General features: G+C 40.8%; 1 protein-coding gene across 1 annotated transcript in view; it reads right to left on the reverse strand.

Moving 5' to 3' along the window:
- Positions 1-24,421, reverse strand: part of col5a2a (collagen, type V, alpha 2a) — a 62,044-nt gene that overhangs the window by 20,817 nt on the left and 16,806 nt on the right. The window contains exons 2-23 of the mRNA XM_049484660.1: positions 16,039-16,251; positions 15,744-15,757; positions 15,606-15,638; positions 15,437-15,469; positions 14,472-14,525; positions 14,084-14,170; positions 10,883-10,960; positions 10,545-10,589; positions 10,404-10,457; positions 9,986-10,039; positions 9,356-9,409; positions 9,204-9,257; positions 8,845-8,898; positions 8,649-8,693; positions 8,501-8,554; positions 5,646-5,690; positions 5,495-5,548; positions 2,359-2,457; positions 2,108-2,152; positions 1,849-1,947; positions 856-909; positions 662-769 (exon numbers count right to left, since the gene is read on the reverse strand). Of these exons, the coding sequence (XP_049340617.1) occupies positions 662-769; positions 856-909; positions 1,849-1,947; positions 2,108-2,152; positions 2,359-2,457; positions 5,495-5,548; positions 5,646-5,690; positions 8,501-8,554; positions 8,649-8,693; positions 8,845-8,898; positions 9,204-9,257; positions 9,356-9,409; positions 9,986-10,039; positions 10,404-10,457; positions 10,545-10,589; positions 10,883-10,960; positions 14,084-14,170; positions 14,472-14,525; positions 15,437-15,469; positions 15,606-15,638; positions 15,744-15,757; positions 16,039-16,251 (1,430 nt within the window). The remainder of the gene's footprint in view (positions 1-661; positions 770-855; positions 910-1,848; positions 1,948-2,107; positions 2,153-2,358; positions 2,458-5,494; positions 5,549-5,645; positions 5,691-8,500; positions 8,555-8,648; positions 8,694-8,844; positions 8,899-9,203; positions 9,258-9,355; positions 9,410-9,985; positions 10,040-10,403; positions 10,458-10,544; positions 10,590-10,882; positions 10,961-14,083; positions 14,171-14,471; positions 14,526-15,436; positions 15,470-15,605; positions 15,639-15,743; positions 15,758-16,038; positions 16,252-24,421) is intronic.

Raw genomic sequence — 24,421 nt, forward strand, 5'->3', positions numbered from 1 at the left:
ATGAGATAAAGATGAAATAAGTATAAGATAAAGATGAGATAAGGATGAGATAAGGATGAGATAAAGATGAGATAAAGATGAAATAAGGATGAGATAAGGATGAGATAAAGATGAGATAAGGATGAGATAAGTATGAGATAAGGATGAGATAAGGATGAGATAAAGATGAAATAAGTATAAGATAAAGATGAGATAAGGATGAGATAAAGATGAGATAAAGATGAGATAAGGATGAGATAAGGATGAGATAAGGATGAGATAAAGATGAATAAGTATAAGATAAAGATGAGATAAGGATGAGATAAGGATGAGATAAGTATGAGATAAGGATGAGATAAGTATGAGATAAGTATGAGATAAAGATGAAATAAGTATGAGATAAGTATGAGATAAGTATGAGATAAGTATGAGATAAGTATGAGATAAAGATGAGATAAGTATGAGATAAGTATGAGATAAGTATGAGATAAAGATGAGATAAAGATGAGATAAGTATGAGATAAGTATGAGATAAGTATGAGATAAAGATGAGATAAGTATGAGATAAGTATGAGATAAGTATGAGATAAGTATGAGATAAAGATGAGATAAGTATGAGATAATTATGAGATAAGTATGAGATAAAGATGAGATAAAGATGAAATAAGTATGAGATAAGTACTCTCTCGCCGACGGGTCCAGGTGGTCCTACAGAACCCGGATCTCCTCTGTTTCCTCTTTTCCCTTCTTCTCCCTGAGGTCCAATCACACCCTGAGCTCCCTGAGGTCCCTGAATTTATCCAATCAGAAATCAAGATCTGTTTTTAATCAGTTCTAAATTTAGATTAGGTTTGTCCGATCATCAGCTCCATTTACCTGTTCTCCTTTAGGTCCTGCTTCTCCTTTAAATCCAGGAACACCGACGTCTCCCTTAAAACAGAGATACGGTTTATTAATACAGAAATAAAACTGAATTAATACAGAATTAAAACAGAATTAATACAGAAATAATACAGAATTAATACAGAATTAAAACAGAATTAATACAGAAATAATACAGAATTAATACAGAATTAATACAGAATTAAAACAGAAATAATACAGAAATAATACAGAATTAATACAGAATTAAAACAGAATTAATACAGAATTAATACAGAATTAAAACAGAATTAATACAGAATTAAAACAGAATTAAAACAGAATTAAAACAGAATTAATACAGAATTAATACAGAAATAATACAGAAATAATACAGAATTAATACAGAATTAAAACAGAATTAATACAGAATTAAAACAGAATTAATACAGAAATAATACAGAATTAATACAGAATTAAAACAGAATTAATACAGAATTAAAACAGAATTAATACTGAATTAAAACAGAATTAATACAGAATTAATACTGAATTAATACTGCATTAATACAGAATTAATAAAAATTTAATACAAATTTAATACAGAATTATTACAGAATTAATACAGAATTAATGGCTGTGTTAAGATGTTTGTGTAAATGATATAATTCTGTTCTGTATTTAATCCGTTTAGTTTCGGTTTCACACTGCAGAACTGGAAACTGCAGGTTTACTGAACGTTATTAAAACGTTTAAAAAACGTCATGAAAAGATTCCTGGAAGGTTATTCTGTAAATTTGCATAATAAAGAACTGAATCATGCGTTTAATTGGTTCAATCATTTTGTAATAATTAATAATGTCTTAATTAGTGTTAAACAGTGTAAATGAATAATTAGTTCATATATTCTGTGGTAAATAATATTAAATAATCTACTTTTACTGTAAAGTAAATCAGATTAGATCAGATCCGGTTATGTTTGATATAATTCTGATAATCAGATTTTACCCCTTGTCCTTTGATACCCGGCTGGCCGGTGCTGCCCTGAGGTCCTGGAGGACCAGGAGGACCGAGGAGACCAACGGGACCCCCCGGCCCGACGTTCCCCTGAAACACAACACGCATAATTAATCACATTATATCATTAATAACATGCGCATAATTAATCTTATTATAAATAAATCTGATTGTGTATGATTGAATAATTCAGCTCTGTGTTCAGTACTATAAATACTGATTCATTTAATTCTAGAGATTAAAAACTTACCACTGGACCTTTAGAACCGGTACCTCCATCCACACCCATGGGTCCCTGAACAGTTCAGCATTAGATCAGATTAAAACATCAGACAGAGAAAACGGTTATATATCAGTTATATATGTTATATATCAGTTATATATATCAGTTATATATCAGTTATATATCAGTTATATATATCAGTAATATGTCAGTAATATATTAGTTATATATAGGTAAATTATCAGTTATATATCAGTAATTAGGAGATGATCAGAAACCTGAATGCCCATTGGTCCAGCTCTGCCTTGTAGACCGGTCTCTCCTCTCTGTCCCTGAGGTCCTTCAGGACCCCGAACTCCAGTAGGTCCAGGTTGACCCTGCAGGACAGAAGATCACTACTGTTCACTACTGTTCACTACTGATCACTACTGTTCACTACTGTTCACTACTGATCACTACTGTTCACTACTGATCACTACTGATCACTACTGTTTACTACTGTTCACTACTGATCACTACTGTTTACTACTGATCACTACTGTTTACTACTGTTCACTACTGATCACTACTGATCACTACTGTTTACTACTGTTCACTACTGTTCACTACTGATCACTACTGTTCACTACTGTTTACTACTGATCACTACTGTTCACTACTGATCACTACTGATCACTACTGTTTACTACTGTTCACTACTGATCACTACTGATCACTACTGTTTACTACTGATCACTACTGATCACTACTGTTTACTACTGATCACTACTGTTCACTACTGTTCACTACTGTTCACTACTGATCACTACTGTTTACTACTGTTCACTACTGATCACTACTGTTTACTACTGATCACTACTGTTCACTACTGTTCACTACTGATCACTACTGATCACTACTGTTCACTACTGTTCACTACTGATCACTACTGATCACTACTGTTCACTACTGTTTACTACTGATCACTACTGTTCACTACTGATCACTACTGATCACTACTGTTTACTACTGTTCACTACTGATCACTACTGATCACTACTGTTTACTACTGATCACTACTGATCACTACTGTTTACTACTGATCACTACTGTTCACTACTGTTTACTACTGATCACTACTGATCACTACTGTTTACTACTGTTCACTACTGATCACTACTGATCACTACTGTTTACTACTGTTCACTACTGATCACTACTGTTCACTACTGTTCACTACTGATCACTACTGTTCACTACTGATCACTACTGATCACTACTGTTCACTACTGATCACTACTGTTCACTACTGTTCACTACTGATTACTACTGATCACTACTGTTTACTACTGATCACTACTGATCACTACTGTTTACTACTGATCACTACTGTTCACTACTGTTCACTACTGATCACTACTGATCACTACTGTTTACTACTGTTTACTACTGTTCACTACTGATCACTACTGTTCACTACTGTTCACTACTGATCACTACTGATCACTACTGTTCACTACTGATCACTACTGATCACTACTGTTCACTACTGTTTACTACTGATCACTACTGTTCACTACTGATCACTACTGATCACTACTGTTTACTACTGTTCACTACTGATCACTACTGATCACTACTGTTTACTACTGATCACTACTGATCACTACTGTTTACTACTGATCACTACTGTTCACTACTGTTTACTACTGATCACTACTGATCACTACTGTTTACTACTGTTCACTACTGATCACTACTGTTCACTACTGATCACTACTGTTCACTACTGTTCACTACTGATCACTACTGTTCACTACTGTTCACTACTGATCACTACTGTTCACTACTGATCACTACTGATCACTACTGTTCACTACTGATCACTACTGTTCACTACTGTTCACTACTGATTACTACTGATCACTACTGTTTACTACTGATCACTACTGATCACTACTGTTTACTACTGATCACTACTGTTCACTACTGTTCACTACTGATCACTACTGATCACTACTGTTTACTACTGTTTACTACTGTTCACTACTGATCACTACTGTTCACTACTGTTCACTACTGATCACTACTGATCACTACTGTTCACTACTGATCACTACTGATCACTACTGTTCACTACTGTTTACTACTGATCACTACTGTTCACTACTGATCACTACTGATCACTACTGTTTACTACTGTTCACTACTGATCACTACTGATCACTACTGTTTACTACTGATCACTACTGATCACTACTGTTTACTACTGATCACTACTGTTCACTACTGTTTACTACTGATCACTACTGATCACTACTGTTTACTACTGTTCACTACTGATCACTACTGTTCACTACTGATCACTACTGTTCACTACTGTTCACTACTGATTACTACTGTTTACTACTGTTCACTACTGATCACTACTGATCACTACTGTTTACTACTGTTCACTACTGTTCACTACTGATCACTACTGTTCACTACTGTTCACTACTGATCACTACTGATCACTACTGTTCACTACTGATCACTACTGTTCACTACTGATCACTACTGATCACTACTGTTTACTACTGATCACTACTGATCACTACTGTTTACTACTGATCACTACTGTTCACTACTGTTCACTACTGATCACTACTGATCACTAGTGCGCAATCAAACCACACCTGAAAACAATCAATACCAGCAGATCTGGATTATAGAGAATACATTTATATCACAACATATTTCTTAATATTCAAAATACAAATTTCCAAAAATAAAAAACACAAACTTCTGAAAAATGTCTAAAAAAAGTGTGAATTTTCTGAATAATTTCTGAATAAAAGTCATGTGATGATTTTCAATTATACTGAAATATTTCACCATAAATTAAACATCTTCTATCATAGCCGCCTTAATCAATCAATTAATTAATTAATTAAAATATTTTATATCAGTGGTGTTAATAACTTTAATAATGAACTGTATTAATTACAGCAGCATTTCTCTGTATCACAGAAAGAGTGATAACAGTGTGATAGTGATAATATTGTGATAGTAATATTGTAGTTATCTTTAGATCCAGTTTATTGTATTTTAATCTCAGGGTAGATTTACTGATTTTAACTGAGAATATTTTAATGTTCTGATTTTAATTGAGGTAATAAACGATAGTTTAGCTCCATATTCCACACCTTCATCAACCTGGAGAGAAGAAACATCATAAATATTTACTCCAGAACATAAACACTGTTTTATATCACTAAATAAAACATCACTAGACTGTAAACAGAGTGAATTATGGGAGTAAAGTGAGTAATGACATTAAAATGAAATGATTTCAGATTAATTGTGTTCACACTGACAGCACTAATCACTGTATTAATAATGAATTACTGTTATTATTTAATAAAGGAGGAGAAGAACAGAGGAGATTCTCACCTTCATTCCTGGAGCTCCTGGATAACCTGCTGCTCCAATAATCCCCATCGGCCCCTGAACACAATCACAGATTATATATATTTATATATATATTTATATATTACATATTTAATCAAATCATAAACTGCTGATAAAGCCGGTGATCTCTTACCATTGGACCCGGTTTCCCTCCGTTCCCCTGAGATCCTCGCATTCCCTGCAGTCAAATACAAAATTAATATAATATTTCTGTACATTTATATAAAATCCATATTAACCATAATAATATCCATAAACAGACATGTGTTATTTTAGTGATGCTAAACATGTGATTCTGCACGAGTAGATAGAATAAATGTTATCATGCTAGTTTACAGTGTTATCTTGAGGCTAATTTGTTAGCTTGAGGCTAGTGTGTTAGCTTAGCTTTACAGTGTTCACTTCAGGCTAATGTGTTAGCTAAGTGCTAATGTTTTAGTTTGATGCTAATGTATTAGCTCAGAGCTAATGTGTTACCATGAGGCTAATGTGTTAGCTTGGGTATACCATTATTGCCTGGGATTAGTGGATTAGTTTAGGCTAAAGAGTTAGGTTGCAGCTAGTATGTTAGCATGGAGCTAATGTGTTAGCTTGGTACTAGTGTGTTAGCATGAGGCTAGTGTTTTAGCTTGGAGCTAATGTGTTATCTTGGTGCTAGTGTGTTAGCATGAGGCTAGTGTTTTAGCTTGGAGCTAGTGTGCTAGCATGAGGCTAGTGTGTTAACATGAGGCTAATGTGTTAGCTTGGAGATAGTGTGTAAGCATTAGGCTAGTGTGTTAGCATAAGGCTAGTGTTTTAGCTTGGAGCTAATGTGTTAGCTTGATGCTAGTATGTTAGCATGATGCTAGTGTTTTAGCTTGGAGCTAGTGTGCTAGCATGAGGCTAGTGTGTTAACATGAGGCTAATGTGTTAGCTTGGAGATAGTGTGTAAGCATTAGGCTAGTGTGTTAGCATAAGGCTAGTGTTTTAGCTTGGAGCTAATGTGTTAGCTTGATGCTAGTATGTTAGCATGATGCTAGTGTTTTAGCTTGGAGCTTGTGTGTTAGCATGAGGCTAGTTAGTTAGCATGAGGCTAGTGTTTTAGCTTGGAGCTAAAGTGTTAGTTTGGAACTAGTGTATTAGCTTGGAGCTAGCATAAGGCTAGTGTTTTAGCTTGGAGCTAGTGTATAAGCTTGGGGCTAGTATTTTAGCTTGGAGCTAATATGTTAGCTTGGAGCTAGTATGTTAGCATGAGGCTTGTTAGTTAGCATGAGGCTAGTGTTTTGGCTTGGAACTAATGTGTTAGCTTGAAACTAGTGTATTAGCTTGGAGCTAATATGTTAGCTTGCAGCTAGCATTTTAGCTTGGCACTAATATGTTATGCATGTTCCAAGCTTATGCAAATGCAAATTAATGTATTAGTTTGGAGCTAGTCTGTTAGCATTAGGCTAGTTGTTTAGCTTGGAGCTAATGTGCTAGCTTGGTGCTAGTGTGTTTACATCAGGCTAGTGTGTTAGCTTAAAGCAAATGTGTTAGCTTGGTGCTAGTGTTTTAGTTTGAAGCTAATGTGTTACCTTGGTGCCAGTGTGTTAGCATAAGGCTTCTGTTGTAGCTTGGAGCTAATGTGTTAGTGAGCTAGTGTGTTAGCATGAAGCTATGTTTTAGCTTGGAGCTAATGTGTTATCTTGGTGCTAGTGTGTTAGCATGAGGCTAGTGTTTTGGCTTGGAGCTAATGTTTTAGCTTGGAGCTAGTGTGTTAGCATGAGGCTAGTGTTTTGGCTTGGAGCTAATGTTTTAGCTTGGAGCTAGTGTGTTAGCATGAGGCTATTGTTTTAGCTTGGAGCTAATGTTTTAGCTTGGAGCTAGTGTGGTAGCATGAGGCTAGTGTTTTGGCTTGGGGCTAATGTGTTAGCTTGGAGCTAGTGTGTTAGCATGAGGCTAGTGTTTTGGCTTGGGGCTAATGTGCTAGCTTGGAACTAGTGTGTTAGCATGAGGCTAGTATGTTAGCATCGCAGTGTGTGGTATAAATACTCCTGACGGACAGATAGACGGGTGAGTCAAATCAGACAGACAGATATGAGAGACTGAGAAAAAGCCTCAGATCAGTACAGTCAGTAACAGTGTGGATAAAGCAGTGTTTCAGAATTCACTATTTATTGATCAGTGATCAGTGGTAATGTATTTATTGATCAGAGATCAGTGGTAATGTATTTACTGATCAGTGATCAGTGGTAAAGTATTTATTGATCAGTGATCAGAGGTGATGTTTTTATTGATCAGTGATGGTGGTGATGTATTTATTGATCAGTGATCAGTGGTGATGTATTTATTGATCAGTGATTAGTGGTGATGTATTTATTGATCAGTGATCAGAGGTAATGTATTTATTGATCAGTGATCAGTGGTGATCTACTTATTGATCAGTGATGGTGGTGATGTATTTATTGATCAGTGATGGTGGTGATGTATTTATTGATCAGTGATCAGAGGTAATGTATTTATTGATCAGTGATCAGTGGTGATGTATTTATTGATCAGTGATCAGAGGTAATGTATTTATTGATTAGTGATCAGTGGTGATGTATTTATTGATCAGTGATCAGTCGTGATGTATTTATTGATCAGTGATGGTGGTGATGTATTTATTGATCAGTGATGGTGGTGATGTATTTATTGATCAGTGATGGTGGTGATGCATTTATTGATCAGTGATCAGTCGTGATGTATTTATTGATCAGTGATGGTGGTGATGTATTTATTGATCAATGATGGTGGTGATGTATTTATTGATCAGTGAGGTAATGTATTTATTGATCAGTGATCAGTGGTGATGTATTTATTGATCAGTGATGGTGGTGATGTATTTATTGATCAGTGATGGTGGTGATGTATTTATTGATCAGTGATGGTGGTGATGTATTTATTGATCAGTGATGGTTGTGATGTATTTACTGATCAGTGATCAGAGGTAATGTATTTACTGATCAGTGATGGTGGTGATGTACTAACCGGTACTCCGCTGGGTCCCGGGCGTCCTCTCTCTCCGGGCATGCCCCGCGGACCCTGCAATAAAAACAGCTGATCTTCAGTTTCTGTTTCTAAATCCCAGATTCTGCCTCAGATCTGATCTGATAAAATAGATAATTGATTATCTCACCATGGGTCCAGGTGCGCCCATTGGACCGGTTCCACCGGATTCACCCTGAGGACAGAAATAAAGCGGATTCTGAGACTCAGTCTGCTGATGCTGCTGCTCTGTGATGTGATTAAACGCAGCACATGATTTTAAATGTGATTGGAAATGCAGGATTCTGGCCAGGAATAATTAAATATGAATAAACAGAGCCGAGTACTTTAGATCCAACTGCTCCACGTTCTCCTTTCACACCCGCTGGACCCTGATGACCCTGAAATCAGATAAAACACCATCAGAATCCAGAGTGAATCCTTCATTCTCTCACTGACAGAACCAGTCTAATTCATATTAAACAGAGGAAAGCGATTGCGGGACACATATTTAATTCTGTAGTAAAGTGTATAAAAGTGTTTGTCCTCCACATTAATCTCCTGATCTAAAGCTGATGAACTGAGATTAAGGTGATTTGAGGTGATTTAATTGGGATGAGCTGAAGCACCCAACCTCTTTCACCCTAAAACCTTCAGATCCCAGTGATTAGCACTGTGGCTAACCCGGCCGTGTTGAGTTACTCACTCTGTGACCCTTCAGCCCCGGTGGTCCGGGCGTCCCGGGGAATCCTCTCGCCCCCTGAAACACAGAAATCATCACAAATCAGTAATATAAAAACATAGAGATTAATACTATAAATTAAATTTTACTGTATCTAATAATTAAACACAGTTTACCGCAGATCCCGGGAATCCCATCTCTCCTGCACTTCCTGGAGTTCCTGCTTCTCCCTGCGAGAGGAAAAGAGTTTCTATAAATATTTATTTTATTTCTACAGGAAATCCTTACAGCTCTCACAACTCTTACAACTTTTACAACTTTTACAACTCTTACAACTTTTACAACTGTTAAAATAACCCCTAAAACTGATAAAAAACATTAAAAACATCTCAAAAACGGGTCTGGTCTGTGTGTAAACAGACGCCGGCTGATCTCTACATGGGTATTTATGATGTTCAGTTTCTCATATAAAATCATATAAAAACATTACAATGGATTCTTTTAAACACTGCAAAACAAAACCTGAACCCAAAAACAAAAGTGTATATGGAAACAAACCAGTTAAATTGGGTTTATTTAATTTAAATAACAGTTCATTCACAGTATTTATTTGAGTTGAATAAACCCAATTTGAACAATTTACATTGAATTCCTTCTTTCATTTTATAGTGAAGGTTAGATTTTACATGATGGTGGTTTTACTGGTTTTACTGAGCAGATGAAAAGTGAATGAAAGTGTTTTTATAAATATTCATGAATATTTGTTAAATAAGATAAAATAAAGAATAAAGAAATTCTGAACTCACATCTTCACCCGGCTTCCCTGGAGGACCATCAGGACCCCTCTGTCCGGCCGGACCCTAAAAAACACAGAACAGCAGGTTATTAATGCAGTATTTAATATATACAACATTTCCCTACCATCTGAATTTCACAAAAAAGTTTTTACATCTAATTTTCTGTTTTTGAAAAATAGACTCAGATTAACCTGATTCCTCGTACTAATAATGTTTGTAATGTATTTGATTCAGAGTTGATGAACACAATGTTTATATGAATTTTTATTTATTTCTGGCTCGGTTAGTTCATATTAAACCATAATTAGAAAGTTCTATTTTTATGTAGATCAGCAGAGTTTTGGTTTTATGACTACAGTCTGAATCTGAAGCAGAATCTTGTAAATATTAAATAAAACCAGAATATCTTCTGAGAAACTGAACTTACCATTGGTCCAGGATCTCCAGCATCACCAGGGGATCCTTGTGGACCTGCTGCCCCCTAGAGTTAATAGAGGAATAATGATGATCAGTGATTCATATTGTTATATAATATTATTATGGGGTGATATTAGAAGTTCACACTCACTGGTGAACCATTGGGGCCGGGTGGTCCTCGGGCTCCTGCCTCTCCCTAAAAATAAAAAATAATAATATTAATTATCTTATTCATACTGTTATTGTAGCTCATAACTATAACATGCAATTAATCACACTGGTGAATATTTCTGTATTTCTTAATATTGCAATTAATATCAATGTCAAAAGAAAAATTACTGTATGAGTTTCCCATAAAATTCAAGCTGCTGTTGAGTAAATCTGATTTTTTTATAAATATGTTTTATGTAATTCTTCAATTCGGGTTTTCTGCTTCTGATTATGGATGAATGAAGTCTGAAGGTTTGAGATGATGTGATGATTTCTTACTCGTTGTCCAGGAATCATGGCGTGCTGACCTGCTGACTTCTCATCAAATCCTCCAGCCATCTGAGAGGAGAGCTGACCCTGAAGATCCAGAAACATCAAATTCAACAAACATCTAAACATCTAAACATCCAGAGCGAAGAACCAAACCACCTGTAGATTAAAGTACAGTAATCTATAATCTCTGTTCTGATTAAAAACCTTAATCTAATGAAGGAAAAACTAAAAAATAATCTGGAGACTGGAGATAATCCCATTCAGTTATAGATCAGTATCTGATGGAGAGATGAGGGGAGATGGAGAGATGATTTGTGGATGAGGGGAGATGGAGAGATGATTTGTGGATGAGGGGAGATGGAGGGATGGTTTGTGGATGAGGGGAGATGGAGAGATGGTTTGTGGATGAAAGGAGATGGAGGGATGGTTTGTGGATGAGGGGAGATGGAGAGATGGTTTGTGGATGAAGGGAGATGGAGAGATGGTTTGTGGATGAGGGGAGATGGAGGGATGGTTTGTGGATGAGGGGAGATGGAGGGATGGTTTGTGGATGAGGGGAGATGGAGAGATGGTTTGTGGATGAAGGGAGATGGAGAGATGGTTTGTGGATGAGGGGAGATGGAGGGATAGTTTGTGGATGAGGGGAGATGGAGAGATGGTTTGTGGATGAGGGGAGATGGAGAGATGGTTTGTGGATGAAAGGAGATGGAGAGATGGTTTGTGGATGAGGGGAGATGGAGGGATGGTTTGTGGATGAGGGGAGATGGAGAGATGGTTTGTGGATGAAGGGAGATGGAGAGATGGTTTGTGGATGAAGGGAGATGGAGGGATGGTTTGTGGATGAGAGGAGATGGAGAGATGGTTTGTGGATGAAGGGAGATGGAGAGATTGTTTGTGGATGAAGGGAGATGGAGGGATGGTTTGTGGATGAGAGGAGATGGAGAGATGGTTTGTGGATGAGAGGAGATGGAGAGATGGTTTGTGGATGAGGGGAGATGGAGAGATGGTTTGTGGATGAAGGGAGATGGAGGGATGGTTTGTGGATGAGGGGAGATGGAGAGATGGTTTGTGGATGAAGGGAGATGGAGAGATGGTTCGTGGATGAGAGGAGATGGAGAGATTGTTTGTGGATGAAGGGAGATGGAGAGATGGTTTGTGGATGAGAGGAGATGGAGAGATGGTTTGTGGATGAAGGGAGATGGAGAGATGGTTTGTGGATGAGAGGAGATGGAGAGATGGTTTGTGGATGAGAGGAGATGGAGAGATGGTTTGTGGATGAGAGGAGATGGAGAGATGGTTTGTGGATGAAGGGAGATGGAGAGATGGTTTGTGGATGAAGGGAGATGGAGAGATTGTTTGTGGATGAAGGGAGATGGAGAGATGATTTGTGGATGAGGGGAGATGGAGAGATGGTTTGTGGATGAGGGGAGATGGAGAGATGATTTGTGGATGAGGGGAGATGGAGAGATGGTTTGTGGATGAGGGGAGATGGAGAGATGATTTGTGGATGAGAGGAGATGGAGAGATGGTTTGTGGATGAGAGGAGATGGAGAGATGGTTTGTGGATGAGAGGAGATGGAGAGATGATTTGTGGATGAGAGGAGATGGAGAGATGGTTTGTGGATGAGGGGAGATGGAGAGATGATTTGTGGATGAGGGGAGATGGAGAGATGGTTTGTGGATGAGGGGAGATGGAGAGATGGTTTGTGGATGAGGGGAGATGGAGAGATGGTTTGTGGATGAGAGGAGATGGAGAGATGGTTTGTGGATGAGAGGAGATGGAGAGATGGTTTGTGGATGAGGGGAGATGGAGAGATGGTTTGTGGATGAGAGGAGATGGAGAGATGGTTTGTGGATGAGGGGAGATGGAGGGATGGTTTGTGGATGAGGGGAGATGGAGAGATGATTTGTGGATGAGGGGAGATGGAGAGATGGTTTGTGGATGAGAGGAGATGGAGAGATGATTTGTGGATGAGAGGAGATGGAGAGATGGTTTGTGGATGAGGGGAGATGGAGAGATGGTTTGTGGATGAGAGGAGATGGAGAGATGGTTTGTGGATGAGAGGAGATGGAGAGATGGTTTGTGGATGAGAGGAGATGGAGAGATGATTTGTGGATGAGAGGAGATGGAGAGATGGTTTGTGGATGAGGGGAGATGGAGAGATGGTTTGTGGATGAGGGGAGATGGAGAGATGGTTTGTGGATGAGAGGAGATGGAGAGATGGTTTGTGGATGAGAGGAGATGGAGAGATGATTTGTGGATGAGAGGAGATGGAGAGATGGTTTGTGGATGAGGGGAGATGGAGAGATGGTTTGTGGATGAGAGGAGATGGAGAGATGGTTTGTGGATGAGGGGAGATGGAGAGATTGTTTGTGGATGAGAGGAGATGGAGAGATGATTTGTGGATGAGAGGAGATGGAGAGATGGTTTGTGGATGAGAGGAGATGGAGAGATGATTTGTGGATGAGAGGAGATGGAGAGATGGTTTGTGGATGAGGGGAGATGGAGAGATGATTTGTGGATGAGGGGAGATGGAGAGATGGTTTGTGGATGAGAGGAGATGGAGAGATGATTTGTGGATGAGAGGAGATGGAGAGATGGTTTGTGGATGAGGGGAGATGGAGAGATGGTTTGTGGATGAGAGGAGATGGAGAGATGGTTTGTGGATGAGGGGAGATGGAGGGATGGTTTGTGGATGAGGGGAGATGGAGAGATGATTTGTGGATGAGGGGAGATGGAGAGATGGTTTGTGGATGAGAGGAGATGGAGAGATGATTTGTGGATGAGAGGAGATGGAGAGATGGTTTGTGGATGAGGGGAGATGGAGAGATGGTTTGTGGATGAGAGGAGATGGAGAGATGGTTTGTGGATGAGGGGAGATGGAGAGATGGTTTGTGGATGAGAGGAGATGGAGAGATGATTTGTGGATGAGGGGAGATGGAGAGATGGTTTGTGGATGAGAGGAGATGGAGAGATATTTTGTGGATGAGAGGAGATGGAGAGATGGTTTGTGGATGAGGGGAGATGGAGAGATGGTTGGTGGAGAGATGGAGGAGGCGGAGGTCAGGTTGGGTGGAGTTTGTAGGGAAAGTTCTGAGGTAAGGATGAGGAGATACTGGACTCTGTATGAAAGAGAGAATGAGGGATGAGGATATATATTTTATATATATATTGGATTATATATTTATATGGTGTTCTGGACTCACTCCGGGGGCGTGGCCCGGTGGACCGGGATCTCCTGGCTGCCCTGGAACTCCAGGTTCTCCATCAAACCCGGCAGGACCTCTAGGACCCTGCAGAAAAACATCACAACACTGTTAATAACCTGTTCCTCTATTACCCAATCAATACACTCCTCTACAGATCACATGATCACATGGGTCACCGTCTCTTTGTGGGCCTGATTGTGTTATATTGGTATATATATTGTGGTATATTGTGGAATATTAAAATGATATATTATATGGTATAGTGTGATATATTGTGGTATATTAAGGTAATATGTTGTGGTATATTAAGGTGGTATAGTGTGATATATTGTGGTATATTAAGGTAATATATTTTGGTATATTAAATGTCAGTGCTGGATCTTACAGGTCGTCCTTTGGGTCCGCGGTCGCCCCGAAATCCCGGTGATCCTGGAGGCCCCTGTTTAATCAGACAGACAGATTTCAGACAGACAGGTCAGTAATTCAGTTTAAACCGGTAGACTGATACAGTGTAATACAGTTTATTAGATCAGTTATTAATCAGATTAAGGTGTTTTATTCTGATTTATTATCATATAAAAGAGACGGATTATAACCCTGCGCTGCCCTCTAGTGGTGCAGAGGATTGAGAGACTGTGGCTCTGAGAGTCATTATTATTAACACACAGCTATCTGTGCAAATACAGCAGTAGCATCCAACTAACCACACAGAATACCACAGCAACCACCCTACAATTCAAGTTTATTGATTTATTCATTTCACTTTCTATAAAAACAGCTGTTTTAGAGCAGCTTTACAGAGATACTGAACATCTTTATACTAAACACAAACGCTCCCTCAGAAACCTAGCAACCACCTAACCCTTTATTAACCACCTGGAAACACCATAATAACCACCTGGATTACAACTAACCTTAATTCAATTATTCAGTTATTTACAATTCATTTCAATTCTACAAGTTACCAATATATACTGTATATACTGTAATACTGTAGCACCCATACAACCACATAGCAACCACCTATGTTTATATTAACTACATAGAAACACTATAGCAACCACTTAACAACGCCATATAAACAATACAACAGAATAATACATTGACCAACTATTAAATAAAATGCACTTTTTTGGTAACAGCGTATTGTTTTTTTTTTTGTGTATAGTTTTAATATACTTGAATGATTAAAACAGTATAACAAATATTATATAAACACTATATTTACAAGTAAATGTGATTATACTGTACAGTTATACAAAAGATTGTAATCTATGGAATATTATCATGGAAGTATTTAAATTTTACAGGGTAAAACTGATATAAAACAGAAGGACATATCAGGTTTACCATTGGTCCCGGTCGTCCAGGCAACCCAGCGACCTGTAATCATCACAGTCAGATGTGATTAATCTTCATTCAGTCCACTTTAATTCATTAAAACTTTAATCATTCCCAGCAGAACATTTATTTCATGATTATTAGATGATAAAATTATAGAAGTGGAATTTGTACGCACATATGGAACATCTCCAGGTTCTCCCTTCTGACCCTGAAAATTCAGAGTTTAGTTTAATTTCAGCACAAAACATATTTAAACTACATTATTTATCATAAAAAAGTAAAAGTCAAATATATATTTTAATAAAATTGTTACCTTTTGGATTCGATCTGAAAATGCAAACAAAAATAAAACAAATGTTTAATAATCAAAAATAATCAATAATCTTTTATTATCTATAGATTTATTTCACATCCACATTATGAAAACGCAAATTATTAATTGATTGCAAACAGAATAAACCCAATATATCTCATGTTTTATCTGATTAACATGTCGGGTGATGAGTGTCGGTTGAGGGGTGTTGGGTGCCGGGTGTTCAGTGCCGGATGCCGGGTGTCGGGTGTGAGGTGCGGATGCTGGGTGTCGGGTGTGAGGTGCGGATGGGTACCGGCGCCGCCGCTGTCGGGGCCGTCGCTCTGGCAGACGGGGCAGCACTCCCCCGGGGGGGTGATGGCGCGCTCGCAGTGGGACAGGTCGTCACAGCGCACCTCGTCACACAGGATGGTCCCGCTGTCGCAGACGCAGATCCGGCACAGCTCCGGTTTCCAAACGTCCCGGTTACTGTAAACCTGCCCGTCCTCCATACAGCTCAGATCATCTCCTGCACAAAACACACAAACACAGTCCTGAAATACCACCACAACTACCATAGCAACACCTTAACAACCACCTAACAACACCAGAGCAACCAAATAACATCATACTGATCATGTGGCAGCCACACCATATCAACCACCTATCAGTCCTAACACCATATCAACCACCTATCAGTCCTAACACCATATCAACCACCTATCAGTCCTAACACCATATCAACCACCTATCAGTCCTAACACCATATCAACCACCTAACAGTACTGACACCATATCAACCACCTAACAGTACTGACACCATATCAACCACCTATCAGTCCTATCACTATATCAACCTCCTAACAGTACTGACACCATATCAACCCTCTAACAGTACTGACACCTTATCAACCCTCTAACAGTACTGACACCATATCAACCCTCTAACAGTACTGACACCATATCAACCCTCTAACAGTACTGACACCATATCAACCCTCTAACAGTACTGACACCATATCAACCCTCTAACAGTACTGACACCATATCAACCCTCTAACAGTACTGACACCATATCAACCCTCTAACAGTACTGACACAATATCAACCACCTAACAGTACTGACACCGTATCAACCCTCTAACAGTACTGACACCATATCAACCCTCTAACAGTACTGACACAATATCAACCACCTAACAGTACTGACACCATATCAACCCTCTAACAGTACTGACACCATATCAACCCTCTAACAGTACTGACACCTTATCAACCCTCTAATAGTACTGACACCATATCAACCCTCTAACAGTACTGACACCTTATCAACCCTCTAATAGTACTGACACCATATCAACCCTCTAACAGTACTGACACCATATCATCCACCTAACAGTACTGACATATCAACCACCTAACAGTACTGACACCATATCAACCACCTAACAGTACTGACATATCAACCACCTAGTAAAAGTGTTTTAAGCTGCTGTATACCACTTCGCATTTACTATAAAAATGAACTATTCTAGTTATTTTATCTTTTTTATTTTTTTTTATAATTTCTTCATGTTCCTAATATACTTAAATTATCATAAAACGAGATAAAAAGGCAAACATTTAAAACAAACAGGAAAAATCTATTTAAAAGGTAAAAAAAAAAACCTAACCTTTAAATAATGAAAAATACTGCTGTGATATCGTATCATCTCTGATAGTGAATAATAGTGTAATAAAATAATGATACTCATAATTTATAATATTTTAATAGAAAGAGTTACAGGGACTGAATTAACTTAACTGGAGTAAAACATCAACATCAACATCTGTAGAGGATTAAATATTAACTCATCATACAGCTAATATGCAATTATATGTTTCAGAAGCCAATAGGAAAACACGCAAAAACACACTGCATTAAAATCAGTATAATAACTTTATTTACTGACCTTTAGAAACTCTATTCTGTGTTTTACAGGATCTAAATTTTACACAAACACAGATGAACAGCAGGTGGCATCACTGAGCTTCCTGATCCACCTCAGACCTTCACCTCAGAATCATCCAGCACTCCTCACCTCCTCACCTCCTCACCTGCTAACCACCTCACCTCTTCACCTGCTAACCACCTCACCTCCTCACTTCCTCACCTGCTAACCACCTCACCTCCTCATCTCCCTTCTGCTCACCTCCTCACCTCCTCATCTCCTCACCTCCTCATCTCCCTCCTGCTCACCTCCTCACCTCCCTCCTGCTCACCTCCTTACCTCCCTCCTGCTCACTTCCTCACCTCCTCACCTCCTCATCTCCCTTCTGCTCACCTCCTCACCTCCTCATCTCCTCACCTCCTCACCTCCCTCCTGCTCACCTCCTCACCTGCTAACCACCTCACCTCCTCACCTCCTCATCTCCCACCTCACCTCCCTCCTCCTCACCTCCTCACCTCCTCACCTCCTCACCTGCTAACCACCTCACCTCCTCACCTCCTCATCTCCCACCTCCTCACCTCCCTCCTCCTCACCTGCTAACCACCTCACCTCCTCACCTCCTCACCTCCTCATCTCCCACCTCCTCACCTCCCTCCTCCTCACCTCCTCACCTCCTCACCTGCTAACCTCCTCACCTCCTCACCTCCCTCCTGCTCACCTCCTCACCTCCTCATCTCCTCACCTCCTTACCTCCCTGCTACTCACCTCCTCACCTCCCTCCTGCTCACCTCCTCACCTGCTAACCACCTCACCTCCTCACCTGCTCACCTCCTCACCACCTCACTTCCTCACCTCCTCACCTGCTAACCACCTCACCTCCTTACCTCCCTCCTGCTCACCTCCTCACCACCTCACTTCCTCACCTGCTAACCACTTCACCTCCCTCCTGCTCACTTCCTCACCTCCTCACCTCCTCACCTCCCTCCTGCTCACCTCCTCACCTGCTCACCTCCTCATCTCCCACCTCCTCACCTCCCTCCTGCTCACTTCCTCATCTCCCACCTCCTCACCTCCTCATCTCCCACCTCCTCACCTCCTCACCTCCTCACCTCCCTCCTGCTCACCTCCTCACCTCCTCACCTCCCTCCTGCTCACCTCCTCACCTCCTCATATCCCACCTCCTCACCTCCCTCCTGCTCACCTCCTCACCTCCCTCCTGCTCACCTCCTCACCTCCTCATCTCCTCACCTCCTCACCCCCTCACCTCCCTCCTGCTCACCTCCTCACCTCCTCATCTCCCTCCTGCTCACCTCCTCACCTCCTCACCTCCCTCCTGCTCACCTCCTCACCTCCTCTCCTGCTCACCTCCTCACCTCCCTCCTGCTCACCTCCTCACCTCCTCACCTCCTCACCTCTCACTGTCTCATTTTCTCTTATTCAGACCCAAACCAGGGGAAGGCAATTTGGTAAAGAACCTCTCAGTTGAAAATTCTTCACAGGGTTTTTATCACACCTCTATAGTTCCCTAAAGAACCACATTTCTGAGAGTAAAGATACATTAAATTACTTTTTCTACAGATCTTTATACAGTTATTCACTATCACTGTCTCACTCTCACTATCACTATCAATATCACTGTCTCACTCTCACTGTTTCTCTCTCACTGTCTCACTCTGACTCTCACTGTCTCACTCTAACTGTCTCACTCTCACTGTCTCACTCTAACTGTCTCACTCTTACTCTCACTGTCTCACTCTAACTGTCTCACTCTCACTCTCACTGTCTCACTCTAACTGTCTCACTCTTACTCTCGCTGTCTTACTCTCACTGTCTCACTCTAACTGTCTCACTCTCACTGTCTTACTCTCACTGTCTCACTCTAACTGTCTCACTATCACTATCACTGTCTCACTCTAACTGTCTCACTCTAACTGTCTCACTCTTACTCTCACTGTCTCACTCTAACTGTCTCACTCTCACTGTCTCACTCTAACTGTCTCACTCTTACTCTCGCTGTCTCACTTACACTATCACTGTCTCACTCTCACTCTCACTCTCTCACTCTCTCACTGTCTCACTGTTCAGTGCTGCAGCAGAACCGGGGAGCTGCTCTGTGAAGCAGGTCGGCTGTTTGGATCGGTATGAATTTTCCGTATCTGTGGTGGAAACAGGAGGAGTTTTCCTGCAGCCAGGAGGAGAAACAGCATGACCTCATGGAAACAATGACTGTTTAATAGACCTACACCCCCCAACTACACCCACCCCACAACTACATCCCCCCAGCTACACCCCCCCAACTACACCCACCCCCAACTACACCCACCCCACAACTACACCCACCCCACAACTACATCCCCCCAGCTACACCCCCCCCAACTACACCCACCCCCAACTACACCCACCCCACAACTACACCCACCCCACAACTACATACCCCCAGCTACACCCCCCCAACTACACCCACCCCCCAACTACACCCACCCCACAACTACACCCCCCTCACAACTACACCCACCCCCCACAACTACACCCCCCTCACAACTACACCCCCCCAACTACACCCACCCCACAACTACACCCCCCTCACAACTACACCCACCCCCCACAACTACATCCCCCCCAACTACACCCCCCTCACAACTACACCCCCCCAACTACACACCCCTCACAACTACACCCCCCTCACAACTACACCCCCCCAAACTACACCCCCACAACTACACCCCCCCAACTACACCCACCCCCACAACTACACCCCCCCAACTACATCCCCCCAACTACACCCACCCCCCACAACTACACCCCCCAAACTACACCCCCCAACTACACCCACCCCCACAACTACACCCCCCTAACTACACCCCCTCCAACTACACCCCCCTCACAACTACACCCCCCAATTACACCCACCCCCACAACTACATCCCCCCCACAACTACATCCCCCCAGCTACACCCCCCAACTACACCCCCTCTAACTACACACCCCCAACTACACCCCCCTCACAACTACTGTTTTTCTACAGTCTCTGATCTCTAATAAACTCTGTAATAATTACAGTTTATAATAAAGGGTGTTACAGCGTCTTGTAAGCTGTCTTTAGAAATTTTTTAAAAACTTGTTTAATTAAGAAAATAATCCTGTTTTAAGTAAAAAAGCTGAATGAATAATAATCTATTAGAGTCTCACTGTGAACTTCTTCCCTCTTCACTGTGTTGAAACTGAACCCGATCCAGAAACAGACAGATGTGGTTCTGTTATTCCAGAACTCACCGCCTTATAATAATATTTACAGAACCTTCTTTATCCAGACCGGCCGGAATATACGTACAGATTCTGAAATATCAGCCTGACCCGACGACTGCAGACAGAGCGTCCAATCGCATCCCACGCATTTTCCATAATCAGGGATTATAGATCTGAAGATACAGCAGCGGCACATGTTGTAGAATCTGCAGTGTCTTCAAGACTTTAAGCTCTCTTACACCCCCTCACCTCCTCACCCCCTCACCCCCTCACACCATCATATCATCACCCCCTCACCCCCTCACACCATCACACCATCACACCACCACATCATCACACCATCATATCATCACACCATCACACCACCACACCATCACCTCCTCACCCCCTCACCCCCTCACACCATCATATCATCACCCCCTCACCACCTCACACCATCACACCATCACATCATCACACCATCATATCATCACACAACCACATCATCACACCTTCACACCATCACACCACCACATCATCACACCATCATATCATCACACCACCACATCATCACACCATCACACCATCACACCATCACATCATCACACCATCATATCATCACACCACCACATCATCACACCATCACATCATCACACCATCATATCATCACACCACCACATCATCACACCATCACACCATCACACCACCACATCATCACACCATCACACCATCACACCACCACATCATCATCACACCATCATATCATCACACCATCACACCATCACACCATCACATCATCACACCATCATATCATCACACCACCACATCATCACACCATCACACCATCACACCATCACATCATCACACCATCATATCATCACACCACCACATCATCACACCATCACACCATCACACCACCACATCATCACACCATCACACCATCACACCACCACATCATCATCACACCATCATATCATCACACCACCACACCATCACCTCCTCACCCCCTCACACCCTCACACCATCATATCATCACCGCCTCACCACCTCACACCATCACACCATCACACCACCACATCATCACACCATCACACCACCACATCATCACACCATCACACCACCACACCATCACCTCCTCACCCCCTCACACCATCATATCATCACACCATCACACCACCACACCATCACCTCCTCACCCCCTCACACCCTCACCCCCTCACACCATCACACCATCATATCATCACACCATCATATCATCACACCATCACACCACACCATCACACCATCATACCACACCATCACACCATCACACCACACCATCATACCATGCAATCACACCATCATACCACACCATCACACCATCATACCACACCATCACACCATCACACTATCATACCACACCATCACACCATCACCCCCTCACACCATCACATCATCACACCATCAGGACAGCGATCGCTGTTGGTGATACTCGACACATAGGTTCTTCCTCTCTGTGGTTGGTGTGGATCTCCCAGATCCAGGTAGAGGAATAAGCCCCACCCTGCTTATGTCACATGACCTGCCAGACATCAAACCTGATTTTTTGTGTGTCACTGATTTTATTCCTGTACTTTGATTCCTTCTGTGTGCAGCATTTTTATTAGTGTGTTTATTTCCATATTTGTAGGCTGGGATTAACCTCTCGTTTCTGAGGGAATATTTATCTATTTATCATTCGTTAAACTCTCTGCGGGAAGTTCTGCCTGAACCACCATGCCAGAACCACCACGCCAGAACCACCACACCAGAACCACCACGCCAGAACCACCACGCCGGAACCACCACGCCAGAACCACCACACCAGAACCACCACACTGGAACCACCATGCCAGACGCCGGACCATGCCGGAACCGCCACGCCAGAACCACCACACCAGAACCACCACGCCAGAACCACCACTCTGGAACCACCATGCCAGACGCCGGACCACACTGGACCACGGCTCGGTTCTGAGCTCGGCCCGCAGGCGCTTACCCAAAGTCAGGCGAGGATTTCTTTTATAAATATTTACTGTGAGACGACTCTTCCTAACTCTCTTCATTTTCTCTCACTGTGTCTCTTAAACCAGAACACGACCTTCACATATAAACCAACTACAACTGCATTTAAAAATACACAAATCTTACTAAACATTTCTAAACCATCATCTGATGTTTCATCTTTACAAACATAATATAATGTAAGTAACATAGAACTTTCAAAAGTGGTTTTAGAGGTTTTAGATGTTTTAGATGTTGTAGGTTAATGTGCTAAAATATGTTCCTCCAGGACTGTTAACATCACTTTAAACTGAATGTTTATTAAACGCACCTGATTTACTGTTTATGTTAATATTTACCCTAACCCTAACATTAACCTACAACATCTACAACATCTACAACATCTAAAACCTAACCCTCACCCTAACATTAACCTACAACATCTACAACATCTACAACATCTAAAACCTAACCCTCACCCTAACATTAACCTACAACATCTACAATATCTACAACATCTAAAACCTAACCCTAACCCTAACATTAACCTACAACATCTATAACATCTACAACATCGAAAACCTAACCCTAACATTAACCTACAACATCTATAACATCTAAAACCTAACCCTAACCCTAACATTAACCTACAACATCTATAACATCTAAAACCTAACCCTAACCCTAACATTAACCTACAACATCTACAATATCTACAACATCTATAACATCTAAAACCTAACCCTAACCCTAACATTAACCTACAACATCTACAATATCTACAACATCTAAAACCTAACCCTCACCCTAACATTAACCTACAACATCTACAATATCTACAACATCTAAAACCTAACCCTCACCCTAACATTAACCTACAACATCTACAATATCTACAACATCTAAAACCTAATCCTAACCCTAACATTAACCTACAACATCTACAACATCTAAAACCTAATCCTAACCCTAACATTAACCTACAACATCTATAACATCTAAAACCTAACCCTAACATTAACCTACACACCATCTACAACATCGAAAACCTAACCCTAACATTAACCTACAACATCTATAACATCTAAAACCTAACCCTAACATTAACCTACCACATCTACAAATATCACTTCTGGCATATTTATATTATATTCAGCATCACTATATACAGTATATGCATTTTAATGAACTGTTTATATTCACACACAATGCAATATGTAGCCTATTGCATTGTGTGTGAATATAAACAGTTCATTAAAGGGGACATGAAACACTTCAAGTATTTCGCTTAATTCACAAGATGTATTTTCACTCTAACAAATTTTATAAGTTTAACAGTTGTCAGTGAAGCGGAATTAAAATAATAAGCAATCTAAATGTCATTTTTTTAAGTAAGGGCAGCGCCATCTTGTCCCAGCGCTGAAAGTGACGTCACGAGGTTGGTTCTCGCACGCCTCACTACTATAATCTATGAGAATACCGTAATTTAGCTCCTCAATAAATAATAAAATCCAAACCAAA

This window comes from Astyanax mexicanus, chromosome 11 (assembly GCF_023375975.1).
Source record: "Astyanax mexicanus isolate ESR-SI-001 chromosome 11, AstMex3_surface, whole genome shotgun sequence".
Lineage (NCBI taxonomy): Eukaryota > Metazoa > Chordata > Actinopteri > Characiformes > Acestrorhamphidae > Astyanax > Astyanax mexicanus.